Source organism: Zeus faber (assembly GCF_960531495.2).
Source record: "Zeus faber genome assembly, chromosome: 12".
Lineage (NCBI taxonomy): Eukaryota > Metazoa > Chordata > Actinopteri > Zeiformes > Zeidae > Zeus > Zeus faber.
This window is the reverse complement of record NC_137196.1, coordinates 2,956,428-2,973,888: the sequence shown is the minus strand read 5'-3', so window position 1 is coordinate 2,973,888 and position 17,461 is coordinate 2,956,428. Positions and strand designations below refer to the sequence as shown.

The window sequence follows — 17,461 nt, the reverse complement described above, 5'->3', positions numbered from 1 at the left end:
TGTTTTTTTTTTTTTTTTTTTTTTTTTTGCAGTTCCTGAGGATGGCTTTCTGCTGGGCTGCGTATTTGCCATCGCAGACTACCCTGAGCAGATGGCTGACAAACAGCTCCTCGCCACGTGGAAAAGGGTAAGCCAGTTGGTCCCAAATATGGTCTCAACAGTGTCACTCTCACAAAATTATTTGTGTAGCTGTTGTTATTATGGTTATCTTTTGAGTATTATGTTGACAACCAAAGTACATTTGATTTTAAGTTGGTTTATTTTTATTCTCCCCCTACAATATGTGAATTAAATGCAGAATAAAATGTTCTCTTATTATCTTTTCTGTTAACCCACCTCACAAATAGGCTTTAGCTAATGTAGTTAACAGACTGCCCTAACCACAAAGCCAAAGTTACCTCTCAATATCAGTGGTACTGTTCTAAATGGATAATATCATTTAAGGTTCTGCCGGAAAAACTCTACTTTTGCATTCCCAAATTTTTTTTTGTTTTTATTGTCTGAAATAATTCCAGTCTATGTACACTTTTTTGGTGACTATTTTTGCAGAATCAGTGTCCTCTGATTAAACGTGTTTTAATGTCGATTAATGAACTGGTAATGAAAAGTGGGAATTATTTTGTTAAAATTTCCTATGTTCGATATATTTTTTGATGGCACAAAAACATACATTCAATATATTTGCATTATGCATGCCATGTGATCATCATCTCCGTTGTTGGTGGCGGGTACGCCTTTCCCAGCAATAATGGAATGGCGTGCACATGCAAGAAGTGAAAGGTAGAATGATGAATTTGTGCTTAGTAATAAAGATGAACATTCACAAAAACGGACCTCACTGTTGGTTAAAAAAATATCCCCACCACCTCAAGTGATCCAAAACAAAAATAAGTACAATAGCGTTTCAGCCTTACATGCCTGAATCCCTACTAGTGGTCAGAAGAAGACAAAGGTGAGGGTAAAACTGGATGTTTCTTAGACTTCAGCCAGCACGGACGATGTTAAGGATTGAAGTCACAACGGTTGATATCATCACCCTGCAACCTTGACATTGTTTAATAAGCAAGTCATTTGACATTGTTTCAATCAAATAATTATGATTTTTCATGTTTAGGTCATCCAGGCCTGTGGGGGCACTGTTGACTCGACCCTCAACAGCCGCTGCACACACTTGCTATGTGAAAGTCAAGTGAGCAGCATGTATGTCCAGGTATGGATCTAGCTACTCTTTCATTTAGGGCAAATGATAAATGATGTGACATGTCTCCTAATTTACTGCTCAATCTTTGAAGAACGTCCCAGATACAAGCGACCGGAGTAAGGTTCCTTTGAATAGTTGCTTGTGGTCAGAGCAGAGCTGCTGGAATGGAAAAAGTAGCAAGGCATTCTTATCAATATGTAGATAACTGATCTAAAATGGAGGCTGGAAATGGAAAAAGTAGGAAATCTTTCCGATAACTAATATGGGAATGATTTTCCATTTCCTCCATTTTTTCCCCACTGTTTCATGAAGAGTCAAACCTAGGTTGAAATGATCTGTTTGTGTCTCACAACATCGATGTCTGATGGACAATAACGTTGAATTTATTTGTTACAATTTTCATACTAACGGCACAGGTGGAATGCCACTTATTTACAAAAAAATGTTCATAGCACAAAAATAGTTTAACATATAGCACCATGCAGCCATTAATGTGATTCAAGCTCATGAAGGCCATTTAGATCTTAATATGATATGTTTAAGTTGAGTCCTAAAGTGTACCAAGATATGAGATAACTGGATAAAAGATCAGAATGATCAGAACAATACTGCAATCTACAACAGTTTGCTGCTTGTATGCAACGAAAAACATGAACATAACTACCTCAGTTGCTGCGGAGCCTGTCCGCTGCCTCCTCATTTGTGTAAATAACAAATTCTAAACACAGTACTTCACCATCCTAAACAGCTGTGAAAGTAGCTGACTGACCTGCTGACTAACTACCACCCAACTATTGCGCTGTCACAGAGAGACAACACCCCCCCCATGACATCACTGGCCGAGATGTTAAAAAAAATAAAAAAGCCTTATTTACCAGCAACCTTAAAACACCAAAATGTTTCCTGTACTTTGCCCTTTTTGCTTGTAAAACATTTTTTTTTCAAACCATCTTCTCCATAATTCATGAAAAAAGTAAGCTGGTAGTTGGTCTTTAATTATAGTGCCGCCATTAGGGGTGCAACGAATCACACATGGTTTGGATCGTATCACGGTTTTGAGTCAAGGATCGGATCATTTATCGGATCAGCAAAAAAAAGAAAGAAGGGACACAAATACAACTTTGCTTTCCATTTATTATGTAAAACACTGAAAGTAAGGAACTTTTGCCCATGGTATTAAATAAAAACAATATTTAAGATGTCCAATGTTTAAATAGAATCTTAAATACATAAAATAGTCAATACTTAATTGTTAAAATAAAGTGCAATATGTTAGCAGCATGATACCTTCTTACTTTAAACATGGTAGTGAATGAAAAAATGATTACATCCACCCCCAGTAACTAAATTTAATTCCAATAAGATTCAAAAATCAAGACCTTTATTTGTCACATACATATACATACGTTCATACATATATGCAGTGAAATGTCTTTGTAACGCACCCGGAGATTATGCACAATAGATTCTAAACTTAACAGAAACCAGTATCATGTTCAATACGGTGCTCCAATGGCGGACGAGCAGGCGCATCACAGCGACATACAGCAGCTCATTTACCACATGTCATCGCACTTCAGAGTAAAACACAGCAGGGGTCTGTCTTGTTCATATTCTTTTCACTGCAACTCTACATCAAGATTTAGGGAATTATTACTTTAAAAAGTAACCGCAGCAGTAAAACTGTATTTCACTATGATGGTTACATTTTGCAATTAATCCACGGTTCACATGCATGCCACACCGTGGGGGGCGATCCGTACAGATCATCTACATTCCGTTACACCACTACTTGCCATTGTGTAACCTTTGGATGGATTCACACCAAACTTGGTATGAATGTTCCAATTGGTGGTCTGAACATGTTACCCAAGTGTACTGATGATTGCCTTACCCCAACTTGAGCTGTGAGTCATTATGTGTTTGGCCAAAAGTATATACGCCCAGGCCACACTAGCATGTACCGATAACAATCAAACTTTATATTTTGATAAATAATTATCTCTAAAGCATGTACACCCAGTTTCGTGAAATCACATGAGGAGATTCATGTTTTGGCATTTGTCTGCTGTTAAATTTTTTACACACGTTGGGGAAATACTGTATTTTCCAATACCTCTACCTAATATCTCCATTCAGTTTTATGAGGATTGGACTGATTAAACGATCAATGAATCACGGCCGATTTTGTTTTTCGAAAAATTCGAAATGGCGGAAAATCTAGTGAGGCGGACCTTAGTGTTCTCTGACTTTTTTCTAGAGCATATTTGCCTGGATATATAGGACTTCCAGTGTAAGAGTTATGGCAATTTTAGACGTGAGAAATTTGACTTTTAATTAGAGCGTTCATTTGCAAGAGAATATCTATGCATGTGCCAAATTTCATGTCGCTATCATTTACCATCTCACAGGAAATTGCACAAACATTTCTGAAGAACAACCAGAATGGGGAATCTCTCAAAAACAATAGGGAATTTGAGTTTCAGCCCTATGGGCTTGAATTCCTAAAAATATATTTAAAAAGTGCACAAATATAGGAACACATGTATCAATCCCCATAATGTATTCCTGCCAATTTGATCGTTTTTGATCGCTTCATTATTTTTAACCTGATATGCCATCAGGCCATTTCTGTGTCAGTGTTTAGTGAAATAAGAGAGAACTGGTGCGAGTGAGGAAGTTCTGTAACTTAAGCACATGCGTTCTGTTGATAAACGGACTTTATGCTTCTTGTTGAAGGTGAACGCTTCTGACTTTCTGCAAATTCAATGCCTCTTGTCAAAGGTGAACGCTTCTGACTTTCTGCAAATTCTGTGCTTCTTGTGCTTCTGCCATAATTGCTTGGGACAATCTTCATTGGCTATTTCCTCTTCAATGTTCAGATGTCAACCAATCCAATAATGTTGCAGAGATTACATTAAGCCAGACTACAAAACTTTACCTTTTTTTTACAATTGTATCTAAACTGAACCATCCCGCCTAATATTCACTTTGGTACACGCTCAAACCTGAGACACGAAGTATGAAAACACATTGCTGAAGGGTAATTGTTTGTCCATTTCTAAGAAAGGTGGTTGATTACCTCTGTGCTGAACTGACCCGTTGAACCTTTCTCTTTCAGGCACTCAGGGAGGGCAAACGCTGTGTGACAGCCCACTGGCTCAACACCATTCTCAAGAAAAAGAGGATGGTGCCCCCTCACAGAGCGCTCCACCTGCCCTTTGCCTTCCCCCCCGGAGCCAAGCCCTGCTCTCAGCATGTTGGTTCAAAGGAGTATATCTATGAGAATATTTCAGTTGAACTTGCAGAGATTTAAAGCTATATGGAAGTGTTGCGAAACATTTGACTGTATGTTACATTTATTTTGTGTCCCCTTCCAACTTCCCTCTGCCTTTCTTTCTGCACCCCCTTCCCCAGATTATATCTGTGACTGGCTTTGTGGATACAGATAGGGATGACCTGAAGCTCATGGCATACCTGGCTGGAGCCAGATATACTGGCTACCTCTGCCGCAGCAATACAGTTCTCATCTGCAAAGAGTAAGAGCGTCTAATTAGGGGGTGCAGCTCAGTAGTGAGTTACATGTGGGATCCTCCATTGCAAATCATTCTCGTTTGGATTCAACTAAATACCGCTTCATGTGGTTATTTTTTTATTTTTCAACCTGTGGTTGGAGGTCTGTGCAAGCATGCGTTCCCATGTATTATTCAGAAGCTCTTTCCGTCTAATAAAGTTGGAAGTTGTGTTAATCTGCCTTTTTTTTCTAATTAGGGGAAACATTGAAATTTGCATTTTTGTTTTACAAATGAGATGGACAAATTAAAAACTAAATCGATTGAAAGTGGTTGAGGGAGGTGCTGCCGTCCTGTTGATGACCCCCTCCTTCCTTGTGTCCCTAGGCCCAGTGGTCTGAAGTATGAGAAGGCAAAGGAGTGGAAGATCCCCTGTGTCAATGCTCAGTGGCTCTGCGATATCCTGCTGGGTAACTTTGAAGCTCTGAGGCAAATCCAGCACAGCCGCTACTCCAACTACAACCACCCTGAACCACTAGTGCCCAACCCGCTGTTGGTCCACAACCTGCTGGGTATGCACACCATGACACATCAATTTTAGTTTATTCATCCTCATTACATTTTTTGGGTTGTTTGAGTGTGCAATGTTTCACAGCTCAAGTTTGACTTAACTTGAGTGCCAAGAAGTTGATTTAAATCGGATCGAGGGTTTATCTGTGAGCATGCGTCGGCGTGAAACAATTCTTCTCTTTGTTCCTTTCCCAGGTGCCTGGCGGACGCCGGTCAAAGTGTCTCCAGAAGCGCTGGCGGTAAGTTGACTGAAGCAGTGTTTCATAACAATTGTACCCAAAGGAATCCATTGATTCCAAATAGTCCCAACTGATTTAAAAGAGATACTATATTCACTGTGTAGTGAACTTTATGCTATGGTTGGCCCAAGGTGGGTGGGTACAAATACCTACCAGCATTCCCTCACCGTTTCATGTTTACCTGACGCGTCATTGCTCCATTTGCTGTTTTCTTTGTTTTTTTAATTCAAAAAAGAGTCTATTAAAACCAGTTCACCGGTTGTTAACATTTCAGCTAGAACATAAAGGGCATAAGGATAACGGTTCATGGTAGTGAGGAACCTAGGCCCTTTTCCAAAGGGGGAACGTAGTCCTGATAATCGTTCTCGTTGGATAGTTCATGGTCCCAGTAAAAGTCCCTGCAAGCGAGGTGGTACTTTTTGTGATGTGGGAACTTTTGAGAGAGGGTTTGTAGTCAACCGTCCTGCACTTTGGGTTAACTGCTCCTTATTTGCGTGTGGTTCCTAAGTGCAGTGGGAAAGCAATCAAGAACTCTTTTAGGAACTGCTAATGTTGCAGTTTCTGATGGTTCTCGGCCTAAGCAGTTCCTTAATTTCATCAAGGTTCATGGCATTTGGTGGAAAAGTGGCTATATTGAAAGTCACAAGAGACGGGGAGATAATTAATAGGTTAAAAAATGATTTACAGTTAATAAAACAGTTACTAGGACTGCAGTACATCGTCACTCTAATAGCAGCCCAAGCCCATGGTTATAATGTTTTTATAACTACTGAAACCAACTCACAACAGTGTGGCTTAATTTTGTGAGGGCTGATTATAACAGTCAGTAAAACAGCTTTGTAATATTAGTTTAGTCTATCTCCTTACCATAAACAACGGGAAGATAAAACTTTCCATTGCTGCTAGTGACGTCTTTACAGTAAAAATCTTAAGGTCAAATAAATCTAAACTACTCATTTCCTCTTGCTCACATTCTTTTTCCCCTCTTTTTCCCTGCCACCTTTTTGGTGTCCATTCGCCACCCGCTGTTTAGAGCCTCAAGTTGCTCCAGAAGCAGAAACCGACTGATTCCCAACCTCCCAACAAGAAGGCCAGGTCAGTAGGCAAAATGTGGGAGGAGATGAAGCAGTAGATGTATTGAGAATTAACTGAGTTGTGAAATATACAGTTTTTTTACATGTTTTTTAGTGTAGAATACTTTTACCAATGGCTTCCGTGGTCAGTGTGTGGGGACTTTCCACACGTTCTACCTCACTGTCGTGTACTGTGTTATATATGCTATGTCTTTCTAGTCCAGGCGACGCAAGGCTTTACAGTTATGTCTCAAACGTATACACTGCAATGGCAGAGGTAGCTATGCAGTGTCTTGCTCAAGGACACTTTGCTATGCTCCTGGGTGGAGCTGGGGATCAAACCAAATCTTGAGATTATAGGACAGCTTGCTCTACCAACTGAGCCACTGCCTCAGTCAATTTTGTGGTTTGTGCTTGCATGTTTAGGCTTGAGGAGATCCAGTCGCCCAATAAGAAACTCCCACCAGAGTCGACGCCTCGCGTCATCTTCACAGGTTTTGATCCCACGCAGGTGCAGCAGTTTGTCAAGGTAAAAGCCCAACCTTTCTTTGTTACTTGGATCCTTATACCCCGATTGATCAGTCTCGACTTGAATATCAACACGGGGTTTATAAATGCAGCATATTCATTGGTCAAGAATTGTTTGTGTTGTTTACAATCCTAGAACATTGACATCCCAGTAAACTTTTCTAGAGTTTTATGTAACTAGTGTCTACATCCCTGTTCCCTCCCTCTATTATATGTGACCCACCGCATACTTTAGGGTAATTTGGCGGCTTTCGAGATTTTTTTTTTTTTTTTGCATAATTTGAAAGTGGAGATTCAGAGCTTCCAAACAAGCTGTCTTGATTCTGAGATAATCACCTCCAAAGTTTCACTTTCACCAGGTTTATTCATTCAGCTCCCAGAATGCAAATGGGGTTGGCAGACAAACAAAGCCTCATCGCTACTTAACGTACTGCTGAATGGTCCACTCACGAACAGCTCAACAACACAACTCATTTTGTTTAAATAAAAAATACTTTATTTAACAATAAGAATATACATATTTTATAAAAGTGGAATTATTTTGGAGTTTAAAAGTACGGACAACACAACAAAATGTAGAGTCTATCAATAATATGAGTCTCAGAAAATCTGAAATCTAAAAATCTGTCACCAACCTCAACGGACGGATCATGTCATCGACTTCTTCCGTTGTAGCAAGAACGGACGTATCGTCGGTCTCAACCGGTGGTTCTTGAAAATATTCAGTTTCATCGTCACATTAAGTTTGAAATCCACTGTTTGAAATGTTCTCCAAGTCCGGAGTAATATCAGATTCAGCGTCGCTGTCATTTTCCGCATCGCCGTCGGAGAACTGACTATCATCGCGGAAAATGAAATCCAGTACACTAACACCGACTTGGATCTATCGCACTGGTCAGATTAAGGTCCGAAATATGATTCAGAGCTTCCGGCACCCGCTTCGCGTAATCCATAACGATACTGAGAAGAAAGTTTTCACAGACAAGTGAGATCGAAATACCCCCGTGCTGCACTTTAACCGTCTGTTTACAGAAGTGACATAGGTGCGTGACGCGAAGGGATTTTTTTCTTTGCCATTTCATTAACAGTGGCTCCGTGTGTGTAAGAGTAGTACGATTTAAAGGTTGAATTCTATCAAAACGGTTTCACATTGTGACTTCACATCACATGGAATATGGAGGAATCATCTTTACCTGGACGCTCGCTTTCAAGGAAACAATCGATCGGTGTTATTCAGCTCTGTTCCGCGACCTGGTAAGTGAACTGCGTTTCCCCATGTAATCTAACTGGAATATGCGCGACATGACGAGTTTTGCTGTGGTGGGGCACATATAGGGAATTGAAGGAATTCTATAGGGAATTGAGGGAAATCTATTTGGGATATTAAAATGTCTAGTCTAATTGACCGATTATCGACTGTTTCTCCCTGTCGACAGTAAAAAGTATAATCGGTTTATATACTGTATATTATAATTATTCTTTAAAACCTTATAATTTGATATGACCACAGGGGAATATCAAAACAAAGCAAAAACATATAAGTAAATATTGGATACTATCAGACAATAACATATATTATTTCTATGAAAGTAGAGATGTGAATGTGTGACATCTGAGACGTGCACTACCTCAAGAAAAATGTTTTCATTTATGTTTAAGAGTTGTAATTATTGTTAATGATTACCACCAAAGGCCTTCGTTGTCATGTTATAGCCTTGTTATATTTATCTTTTAATAAAAATCTAAAATTTTGATCCAAACCTTTTGAATGGAGCAAAATAGATATTATTTATTTCGCAACTAACAACATTTTGATTTTGGGAAGGTTAAGATCTACTTCGGGACGGGTACATTTTTTTTACGAGACGATGGTGTAAAAAAGTAAGTCTGGAGCCTGGAACCTCTTAGTCGTTGCCTGGGAAACTCTTGAGGTGACTGATAGCTTGAGGTGACTCTGATAGCAGTGGCACTCGCCACTGCTATCAGAGTCATCTTAAATTACTACTATTCTTAAATTTAAGAATTTACTAAATAAGGACATGTCTTCACTTTTGGTAGGTGAAAACATCAAGAATGGGCTGTAAGCAGAGCACTTTGAGGCCTGCATGAAGATTTCAATAAATGGGCTACCTGTGGCAAAATTTCCCTATCATGATGCCATGGTGAAATTTTCAAGAAGCCAATGTGCTTGTGTTTTGCAAAGGTCATTGGGTTACACGGCTTATTTTTATGCAATAAATGTAGCTTATTAAGTCATCCTCTCCTTGTGATCACTTTGTTTTAAGTCTTGCATATACTGAATGATCAAAAATTTGAATGCAAAATATAAATAGCTCACCGTCTGCTGAGCCATCTGACCGAAGCTGACTGCGACAATATGCCATCTCCGTGCCTTGTCTGTTTAAGGCTTTTTCGGTGTGTATCACCGAGCCTGAAAAAAATTCTAGGGTAAACACTGGACCCAGCCTGTATCACGATACCCTTTGAAGGTATTTGATATTCGTTCAACCGTTTTTGTTTTTTTTTGTTTTTTTCCCCAATCTTGTTTACACCCCCCCACCCCAAGAGGTTACATGCCTTAGGCGGCGAGGTGTCAGACAGCACCCAGAAAACTACCCACCTGGTGGCCGGCCGGGTGACTCGAACGGTCAAGTTTCTGACGGCCATGTCTTTGGTCAAACATGTCGTCAAGCCGGAATGGCTGGAAGAAAGTGCCCGGATCCAGAAGTTTGTCGGTAAGTGTGAGTGAGGCCAGTGTGTCTGTGGTCTAAGAGCAGGGAGTTCAGCCTAACGTAAGTACGTACGTACGTACGTCCGTGTGTGTGTGTGTGTGTGTGTGTGTGTGCGTGTGTGTGCGCGCGCACATGTGTGTTCCAGATGAACAGAGCTACATGCTGAGGGACGTGGAGGCAGAGGTGTTATTTGGCTTCAGCCTAGAGGAGTCGCTGAAGAGAGCCCGCAATGCACCACTCTTCAAGGTTTGTGTTTCTTTTCTAGATTTAAATACAAAGATTCTGTCACTCATTGTGACAGAATGTGTCCCCAGACCCACTGGGCCTGGGGACACAAGGAAGGAGGGGGTCATCAAAGGGACGGCACCACCTCCCTCAACCACTTTCAGTCCATTTAGTTCTTAATTTGTCCATCTCATGTGTAAAACAAAACTCACTCGAGCGGCATCTTGGTAACACTGTGTCTTTTCATAAGGGAGTCTGCTATATACAGTATAATAGTATTACATGGTGACATGGGCACACCATTTATTATCCATTGGGGCTAAACTCATTTAGCCCATGACAGGGACAACAAACCACCGACTAATGGCCGTACTATTGACGTACTATTAACTAATTAAGAAGTTGGGCAATTATGAATTTAGTGGTGGATATTAATATGAACCAGGTGGACTTTCTGATCAGTGATATTGGGAGAAAAAAGTGGACTTAAAGAGACCCATTTAACAAACAATTTACAGGTTATGCAGAAGGACAAATGAAAACCTGTGAAAACGGTGGTAAACTCCTCTATCTTTGGATTTTATATTATTAAATTGTTGCAGTGATGACTGCTCAATGAATTCTTTATATGGTTTCATTGCAAGTCATGTAATAAGCATCTGTTGGTGCATGTGTAATAGAGTTTGGAATAGGCTGTTCTTATGTTTATTTACTATGAGATGGCATTGAGGTAGTGGGGTTATAGCAAAATCTGTAGTCTCATTGCTGTAACCAGGAAGTATCAAGATTCAAGATTCAAGATTCAAGATTTTTATTTGTCACATACATATACATACTTCCATACATATATGCAGTGAAATGTAATGCAACGCACCCGGTGATAGCACACAATATGTCCTAGGAAAAAATAAAAAATATAATAAAATAAAAAGTAGAAAATTCCTTTCTAATAGACTGACTCCAAAAACGTAATACAGTAAGTGGAATACTTATAGAATAAGATAAAAATATAAAGAATAAAATACAATAAAAATAAATTGAAATAAAATGGAATAGATAGAAGGAATATGCCTATGTATATAGAGATATGTGCATTTAAAGTGGCATGTGAATTAAAGTGGCATGTGAATGTGAATAGAGGGAGTAGTGTTTGGGATAATACAGCACAGTATACAACAGTACGGCGCAGCAATACGGCATCACGAACAACCCTGAACAGTGATACAGTATGCGGTACAGTATGCTACATTCAGTACAGTAGGTAGTGGAGCCTAGTGTATGGCTCAGTTAGGACCCCTGGTGAGGTCAGCGTTGACAGTTCTGATGGCGTGCGGGAAAAAACTCATTCTCAGTCCCTCTGTTCTCGCTGTGTGACTGCGGAGGCACTTGCCTGACCGCAGCAGCTGAAACAGTCCGTTGTTGGGGTGATGAGGATCCTTCATGATCCTACGGGCTCTGCTACTACACCTCCTGGTGTATAACTCCTGCAAGGGGGGGAGGGTAGTTCCAGTGGTACGTTCAGCTGAACGCACCACCCTCTGCAGGGCCCGCCTGTCCTGGGCAGTAGAGTTCCCAAACCAGGCAGTGATGTTGCCTGTCAGGATGCTCTCCACTGCTCCAGAGTAGAAGGACTTGAGGATCCTCACCGAGACCCGGAATTTCCTCAGCTGCCTGAGGTGGTAGAGACGCTGCCTCGCCTTTCTCACCAGAGTGTCTGTGTGAACAGTCCATGTTAAGTCCTCTGTGATGTGGACTCCCAGATATCTGAAGCTGCTCACCCTATCGTCAGAAGTCCCATTAATCCACAAGGGCGCGTGCGTCCTCGATTGTGATCCACGCCTAAAGTCCACAATCAGCTCCTTGGTTTTGCTGATGTTCAGGTGTAGGCTGTTGTCCTGGCACCAGAGTGATAGGTCAGCCACCTCCTCGCGGTAGGCCTTCTCATCGCAGTCGGTGATCAGGCCCACGACCACGGTGTCGTCAGCAAACTTGATGATGGTGTTGGAGCTGGACCTGGCCACACAGTCATGTGTGTACAGGGAGTACAGTAGGGGGCTGAGGACGCAGCCCTGGGGGGATCCTGTGTTCAGGGTGAGGGAGCTTGACATGTACTTCCCCACCTTGACCACCTGGGGGCGGCCTGTGAGGAAGTCCAGGATCCAGGTGCACAGCGGACCATTCAATCCGAGCTCCATCAGCTTGACAGCCAGTCTGGTGGGAACTATGGTGTTGAAAGCTGAACTATAATCAATGAACAGCATTCTCACATAGGCCCCCTTCTGGCCATCCAGGTGCGTGAGCGTGGTGTGCAGTACCTGGGAGACCGCGTCATCCGTGGATCTGTTCTGCCGGTACGCGAACTGCAACGGGTCCAAGGTGCGGGGGAGGGAGGCGCAGATGTAATCCTTAATCAGCCTCTCGAAACACTTCATGACCACCGAGGTGAGGGCCACCGGACGGTAGTCATTCAGGCAGGTTGGAGAGGCGATCTTCGGGACAGGAACGACGGTGGACCTCTTGAAGCAAGATGGGACCACTGATTCAGCCAGGGAGATGTTGAATATTGTGGTGAACACCGGAGCTAGCTGGTTAGCACAGGTCTTCAGTACTCGCCCAGATATGCCATCTGGGCCCGCAGCTTTCCTGGTGTTCACCCGCATCAAAGCCCTCCTGACCTCGTGCACGGACACTGAGAGTGCGCGCTCGTCCCCAGCGGTGTAACTCCAATAAGCCGGCGAGCTAGCGGTGTTGCTGCCAGACTCGAACCGCGCATAAAAGGAGTTCAGTTGGTTGGCCAGGGGGATGTCCACACTCGTGGCTGGGGAGGAGCTGCTCTTGTAGTTTGTTATTGTTCGCAGCCCCTTCCACAAGCGTCTTGTGTCCCCCCGCTCCATCTGTAGCTCCACGGTCTCTCTGTACGTCCGTTTGGCGTCCCTCACCGCCCTCCGCAGATTGTATGACGCCGCTTTGTAATTGTCCATGTTACCAGATACAAGACCGTCATTGTAAGCGGCCGTGCGCGCATTCAGAGCGCAGCGGATGGATTTATCAACCCATGGTTTCTGGTTTGGAAATATCCGAACTTTCACCGTGGGAACGATTTCATCCGCTAGCGTAGCCACAAAACTTACTACAACCTCCGTAAACTCGCTGACGTCACTTGAACTTGTTTGGAACATGTCCCAGTCTACGTCAGTCAGAGCGTCCTGAAGCGCAGCCTCCGATTGGTCCGTCCACCGCTTCACTTCCCTCGTCATCACCAGATCCCGCGCGATCAGAGGCCTGTAAACAGGAAGCAGCGAGATCGCGGCGTGATCTGATTTCCCGAAAGCAGGAAGCGACACGGTCTTGTATCCGTTCTTGTAAGGAGTGTAACAATGGTCCAGAGTTCTGTCTCCCCTGGTGGCACACGTGATGTGTTGGTGGAAATTCGGCAGAACTTTTTTAAGTTTGGCCCTGTTAAAGTCCCCAGTCACCACCACAGCCGCGTCGGGATGTCTGTTCTGAAATCCGCACAACACATCGCACAGAACCGACAGAGCTGCGTCGGTGTCCGCTTGCGGTGGGATATAAACGGCTATAATGATGACCGTGCTGAATTCCCGGGGGAGATAAAATGGACGGCATAGTATGGTCAGCTGTTCCAGGTTCGGCGAGCAGGAGTGGGAGAGGAATTTGGTGTTGTTGGCGTTACACCAGCGGTTGTTTACCATTAGGCAGACGCCTCCACCTTTGGATTTCCCCGGCTCTCCCGTTCTGTCGCCGCGGAAAACGGAGAAGGCCTCGGCTGGACGTATGGCTTCATCCGGCACCAGTGGGTTCAGCCATGTTTCCGTCAGGCAGAGGACACAACAGTTCCTCGTGTCTCGCTGGAATTGAATCCTCGCTCGAAGTTCATCCATCTTGTTCTCCAGGGACTGGAGGTTAGCAAGAAGGATGCTTGGCAGAGGTGGACGGTAAGGTTGCGTCCTCATTCTGACCCGAATGCCGCCTCGTTTACCTCGGTGCTTCCTCCGTGGGCCCGCTCGTGGAACAGCGACTCCATTTTTGTTGTAGTTGTTGTTGCGAGTGTTCCCGCGTAGGATTTCCGCAGGCCACTCTGCTCCCACGGATAAAATGTCCCAAAGTTGTTCGTTTAGGGAAATTTTTATATCCATGAGTGCATCGCGGTCGTATGAGTTAATTGTTGATGTTTTTCTGGCGAACATTGTGATTAAAAAAAGGAAAAAAATACTAAAGAGTAAGAAAGTAACCGGAGCGCCGGCGCAGGCGACCGCTAGGGGCGGCGCCACTATCGCCAATCACTATCTCAAATTTTAGTTTATAACAAACAAAGTTTCAGATGAGCAGACGCATAGCGTCGACCTTTGCTTCACGATATGTCAAAGTAGCAGCAACATAACGTACCGTAAACCAATCATTGCACTTCAGACTAAAACACTGCACGCATCTGCCTTGGCTATGTATAAACATTAGAAAATCATCCAAATTTCAAGCTGAACATTTCCACTCCCACGCACAGGAAATTACATGATTTATTCATGGTTTGCGGACAATATATCAAAGTTGTCATGTGTGGGTGGGTGTGTTTGTGTGTATTTATTTTTAACTGAGATCGAGCCCGCTACTGGTTCAGAGAAAGCAGTCAAAGTAGCCCACACCTTATTTTTTGCTGTGCATCTATAACAGGGGTCGGGAACCTAAGGCTCTTTCGATAACGGTATATGGCTCGCAGACAATTTGAGCTTAACTTTTTCATCACAGTTAACATGTAATAAATAATTATTCTATGTCATTTTAAAGTAAAACAGGTAAGAGAAATTACAAAATATAAATGTGGCGGACAAAGGGGTATAGTCAAGCACTGGCTGCAGACCACAGAAAGACTCCGGGGCACCTTTTAGTCAGCCCCCCCCCCCGGGTCTCTGCTCAGGCGTCACTTGTGGGAGTCTCTGCCCACAGGTAAGGGTTGAGGGAGGGAGATGGAGTCTTTCTGGCTGTGGTGAACCGACATGGCCAGAGTTTTATTGTTCATTTCAATATGCGGCACGCAGGCCACAATTATATATATCACTGAGGATTATTATTATAAATGTGGATAATAATGATCCTCTTGGGCGCAGGAGGAATGGCGCTCCACTGCTGGGCTGCTTATGAGCCAGTGCGCCGATCCCCTCTGTAAGACAGACAAACATTAAGAAAACTCCTTACCTCGAGTCGGACCATTCAGCTGAACACAAGTAGACAGAAATGGAAAAAAACTTGTATGTGGAAAAAAATATGTATGTGACAAATAATCTCTTGAACTTGAACCTGAAGACGAGCTGATTCTTAAAACTTGGAACAAGCTTCCTGTCACAAACCACACAATGCAGCGTGTGAGTATTGCCGTATTGACCATGTTTGGCTCTACATACACATGTGAGCAGTCTTTCTCGCATCTGAGAAACATTAAGACCAACCTACGTTCCCGTTTAACTGATGGAAGCCTCAACGCCTGCATGAAGCTTCCTCTACCTCACTACATATGAACTAGACCACAAGGCCATCAGCAAAATCATGCAGCACCAGAAGTCGCATTAATGGTAAAAAGTATTTCATTTATTGTTGGTTAGCTACAGTATAACAATATTATTAAGAACAATAAAGATACATTTATTATATACAACAATTTTTTAAGTACTCATATGTGTTATACGTTAAAAATGTATGCCTTACTTAAAAAATGCACGCATTAAGTTGCATTAAATTTTATTAAATATTATATGGCTCACAAGGAAATACATTTAGAAATATTTGGCTTTTATGGCTCTCGCAGCCAAAAAGGTTCCCCACCCCTGATCTATAACATATATTAGGCAAAAATGGTTATATACAGTGGGGCAAAAAAGTATTTAGTCAGCCACCAATTGTGCAAGTTCTCCCACTTAAAAAGATGAGACAGGAAAAATCCAGAAAATCACAGTCTGATTTTTAAAGAATTTATTTGCAAATTATGGTGGAAAATAAGTGGTTTGTCAATAACAAAAGTTCATCTCAATACTTTGTTATATACCCTTTGTTTGCAATGACAGAGGTCAAACGTTTTCTGTAAGTCTTCACAAGGTTTTCACACACTGTTGCTGGTATTTTGGCCCATTCCTCCATGCAGATCTCCCCTAGAGCGGTGATGTTTTCGGGCTGTCGCTGGGCAACACGGACTTTCAACTCCCTCCAAAGATTTTCTATGGGGTTGAGATCTGGAGACTGGCTAGGCCACTCCAGGACCTTGAAATGCTTCTTACGAAGCCCGGGCGGTGTGTTTGGGATCATTGTCATGCTGAAAGACCCAGCCACATTTCATCTTCAATGCCCTTGCTGATGGAAGGAGGTTTTCACTCAAAATCTCACGATACATGGACCCATTCATTCTTTCCTTTACACGGATCAGTCGTCCTGGTCCCTTTGCAGAAAAAGAGCCCCAAAGCATGACGTTTCCACCCCCATGCTTCACAGTAGGTATGGTGTCCTTTGGATGCAACTCAGCTTTCTTTCTCCTCCAAACATGAACAGTTGAGTTTTTACCAAAAAGTTCTATTTTGGTTTCATCAGACCAGATGACATTCTCCCAATCCTCTTCTGGATCATCCAAATGCTCTCTAGCAAACTTCAGACGGGCCTGGACATGTACTAGCTTAAGCAGGGGGACACGTCTGGCACTCCAGGATTTGAGTACCTGGCGGCGTAGTGTGTTACTGATGGTAGCCTTTGTTACTTTGGTCCCAGCACTCTGCAGGTCATTCACTAGGTCGCCCCGTGTGGTTCTGGGAAGTTTTGCTCACCCTTCTTGTGATCATTTTGACCCCACGGGGTGAGATCTTGCGTGGAGCCCCAGATCGAGGGAGATTATCAGTGGTCTTGTATGTCTTCCATTTTCTAACAATTGCTCCCACAGTTGATTTCTGCACAACAAGCTGCTTACCTATTGCAGATTCAGTCTTCCCAGCCTGGTGCAGGTCTACAATTTTGTTTCTGGTGTCCTTTGACAGCTCTTTGGTCTTGGCCATAGTGGAGTTTGGAGTGTGACTGTTTGAGGTTGTGGACAGGTGTCTTTTATACTGATAACGAGTTTAAACAGGTGTCATTAATACATGTAACGAGTTGAGGACAGAGGAGCCTCTTACAGAAAAAGTTACAGGTCTGTGAAAGCCAGAAATCTTGCTTGTTTGTAGGTGACCAAATACTTATTTTACAGAGGAATTTACCAATTAATTCATTAAAAATCCTACAATGTGATTTCCTGGATTCTTTCCCCCCATTCTATCTCTCATAGTCGAAGTGCACCTATGATGAAAATTACAGGCCTCTCTCATCTTTTTAAGTGGGAGAACTTGTACAATTG

General features: G+C 42.7%; 1 protein-coding gene across 1 annotated transcript in view; it reads left to right on the top strand.

Annotated features, from left to right (window-relative positions):
* The window catches only part of paxip1 (PAX interacting (with transcription-activation domain) protein 1), a 65,886-nt gene that overhangs the window by 25,248 nt on the left and 23,177 nt on the right, over positions 1–17,461 (top strand). Inside the window, exons 10-19 of the mRNA XM_080010773.1 lie at positions 33–127; positions 1,115–1,210; positions 4,323–4,460; positions 4,619–4,740; positions 5,101–5,285; positions 5,479–5,522; positions 6,556–6,617; positions 7,022–7,124; positions 9,690–9,858; positions 10,001–10,101. Of these exons, the coding sequence (XP_079866899.1) occupies positions 33–127; positions 1,115–1,210; positions 4,323–4,460; positions 4,619–4,740; positions 5,101–5,285; positions 5,479–5,522; positions 6,556–6,617; positions 7,022–7,124; positions 9,690–9,858; positions 10,001–10,101 (1,115 nt within the window). The remainder of the gene's footprint in view (positions 1–32; positions 128–1,114; positions 1,211–4,322; positions 4,461–4,618; positions 4,741–5,100; positions 5,286–5,478; positions 5,523–6,555; positions 6,618–7,021; positions 7,125–9,689; positions 9,859–10,000; positions 10,102–17,461) is intronic.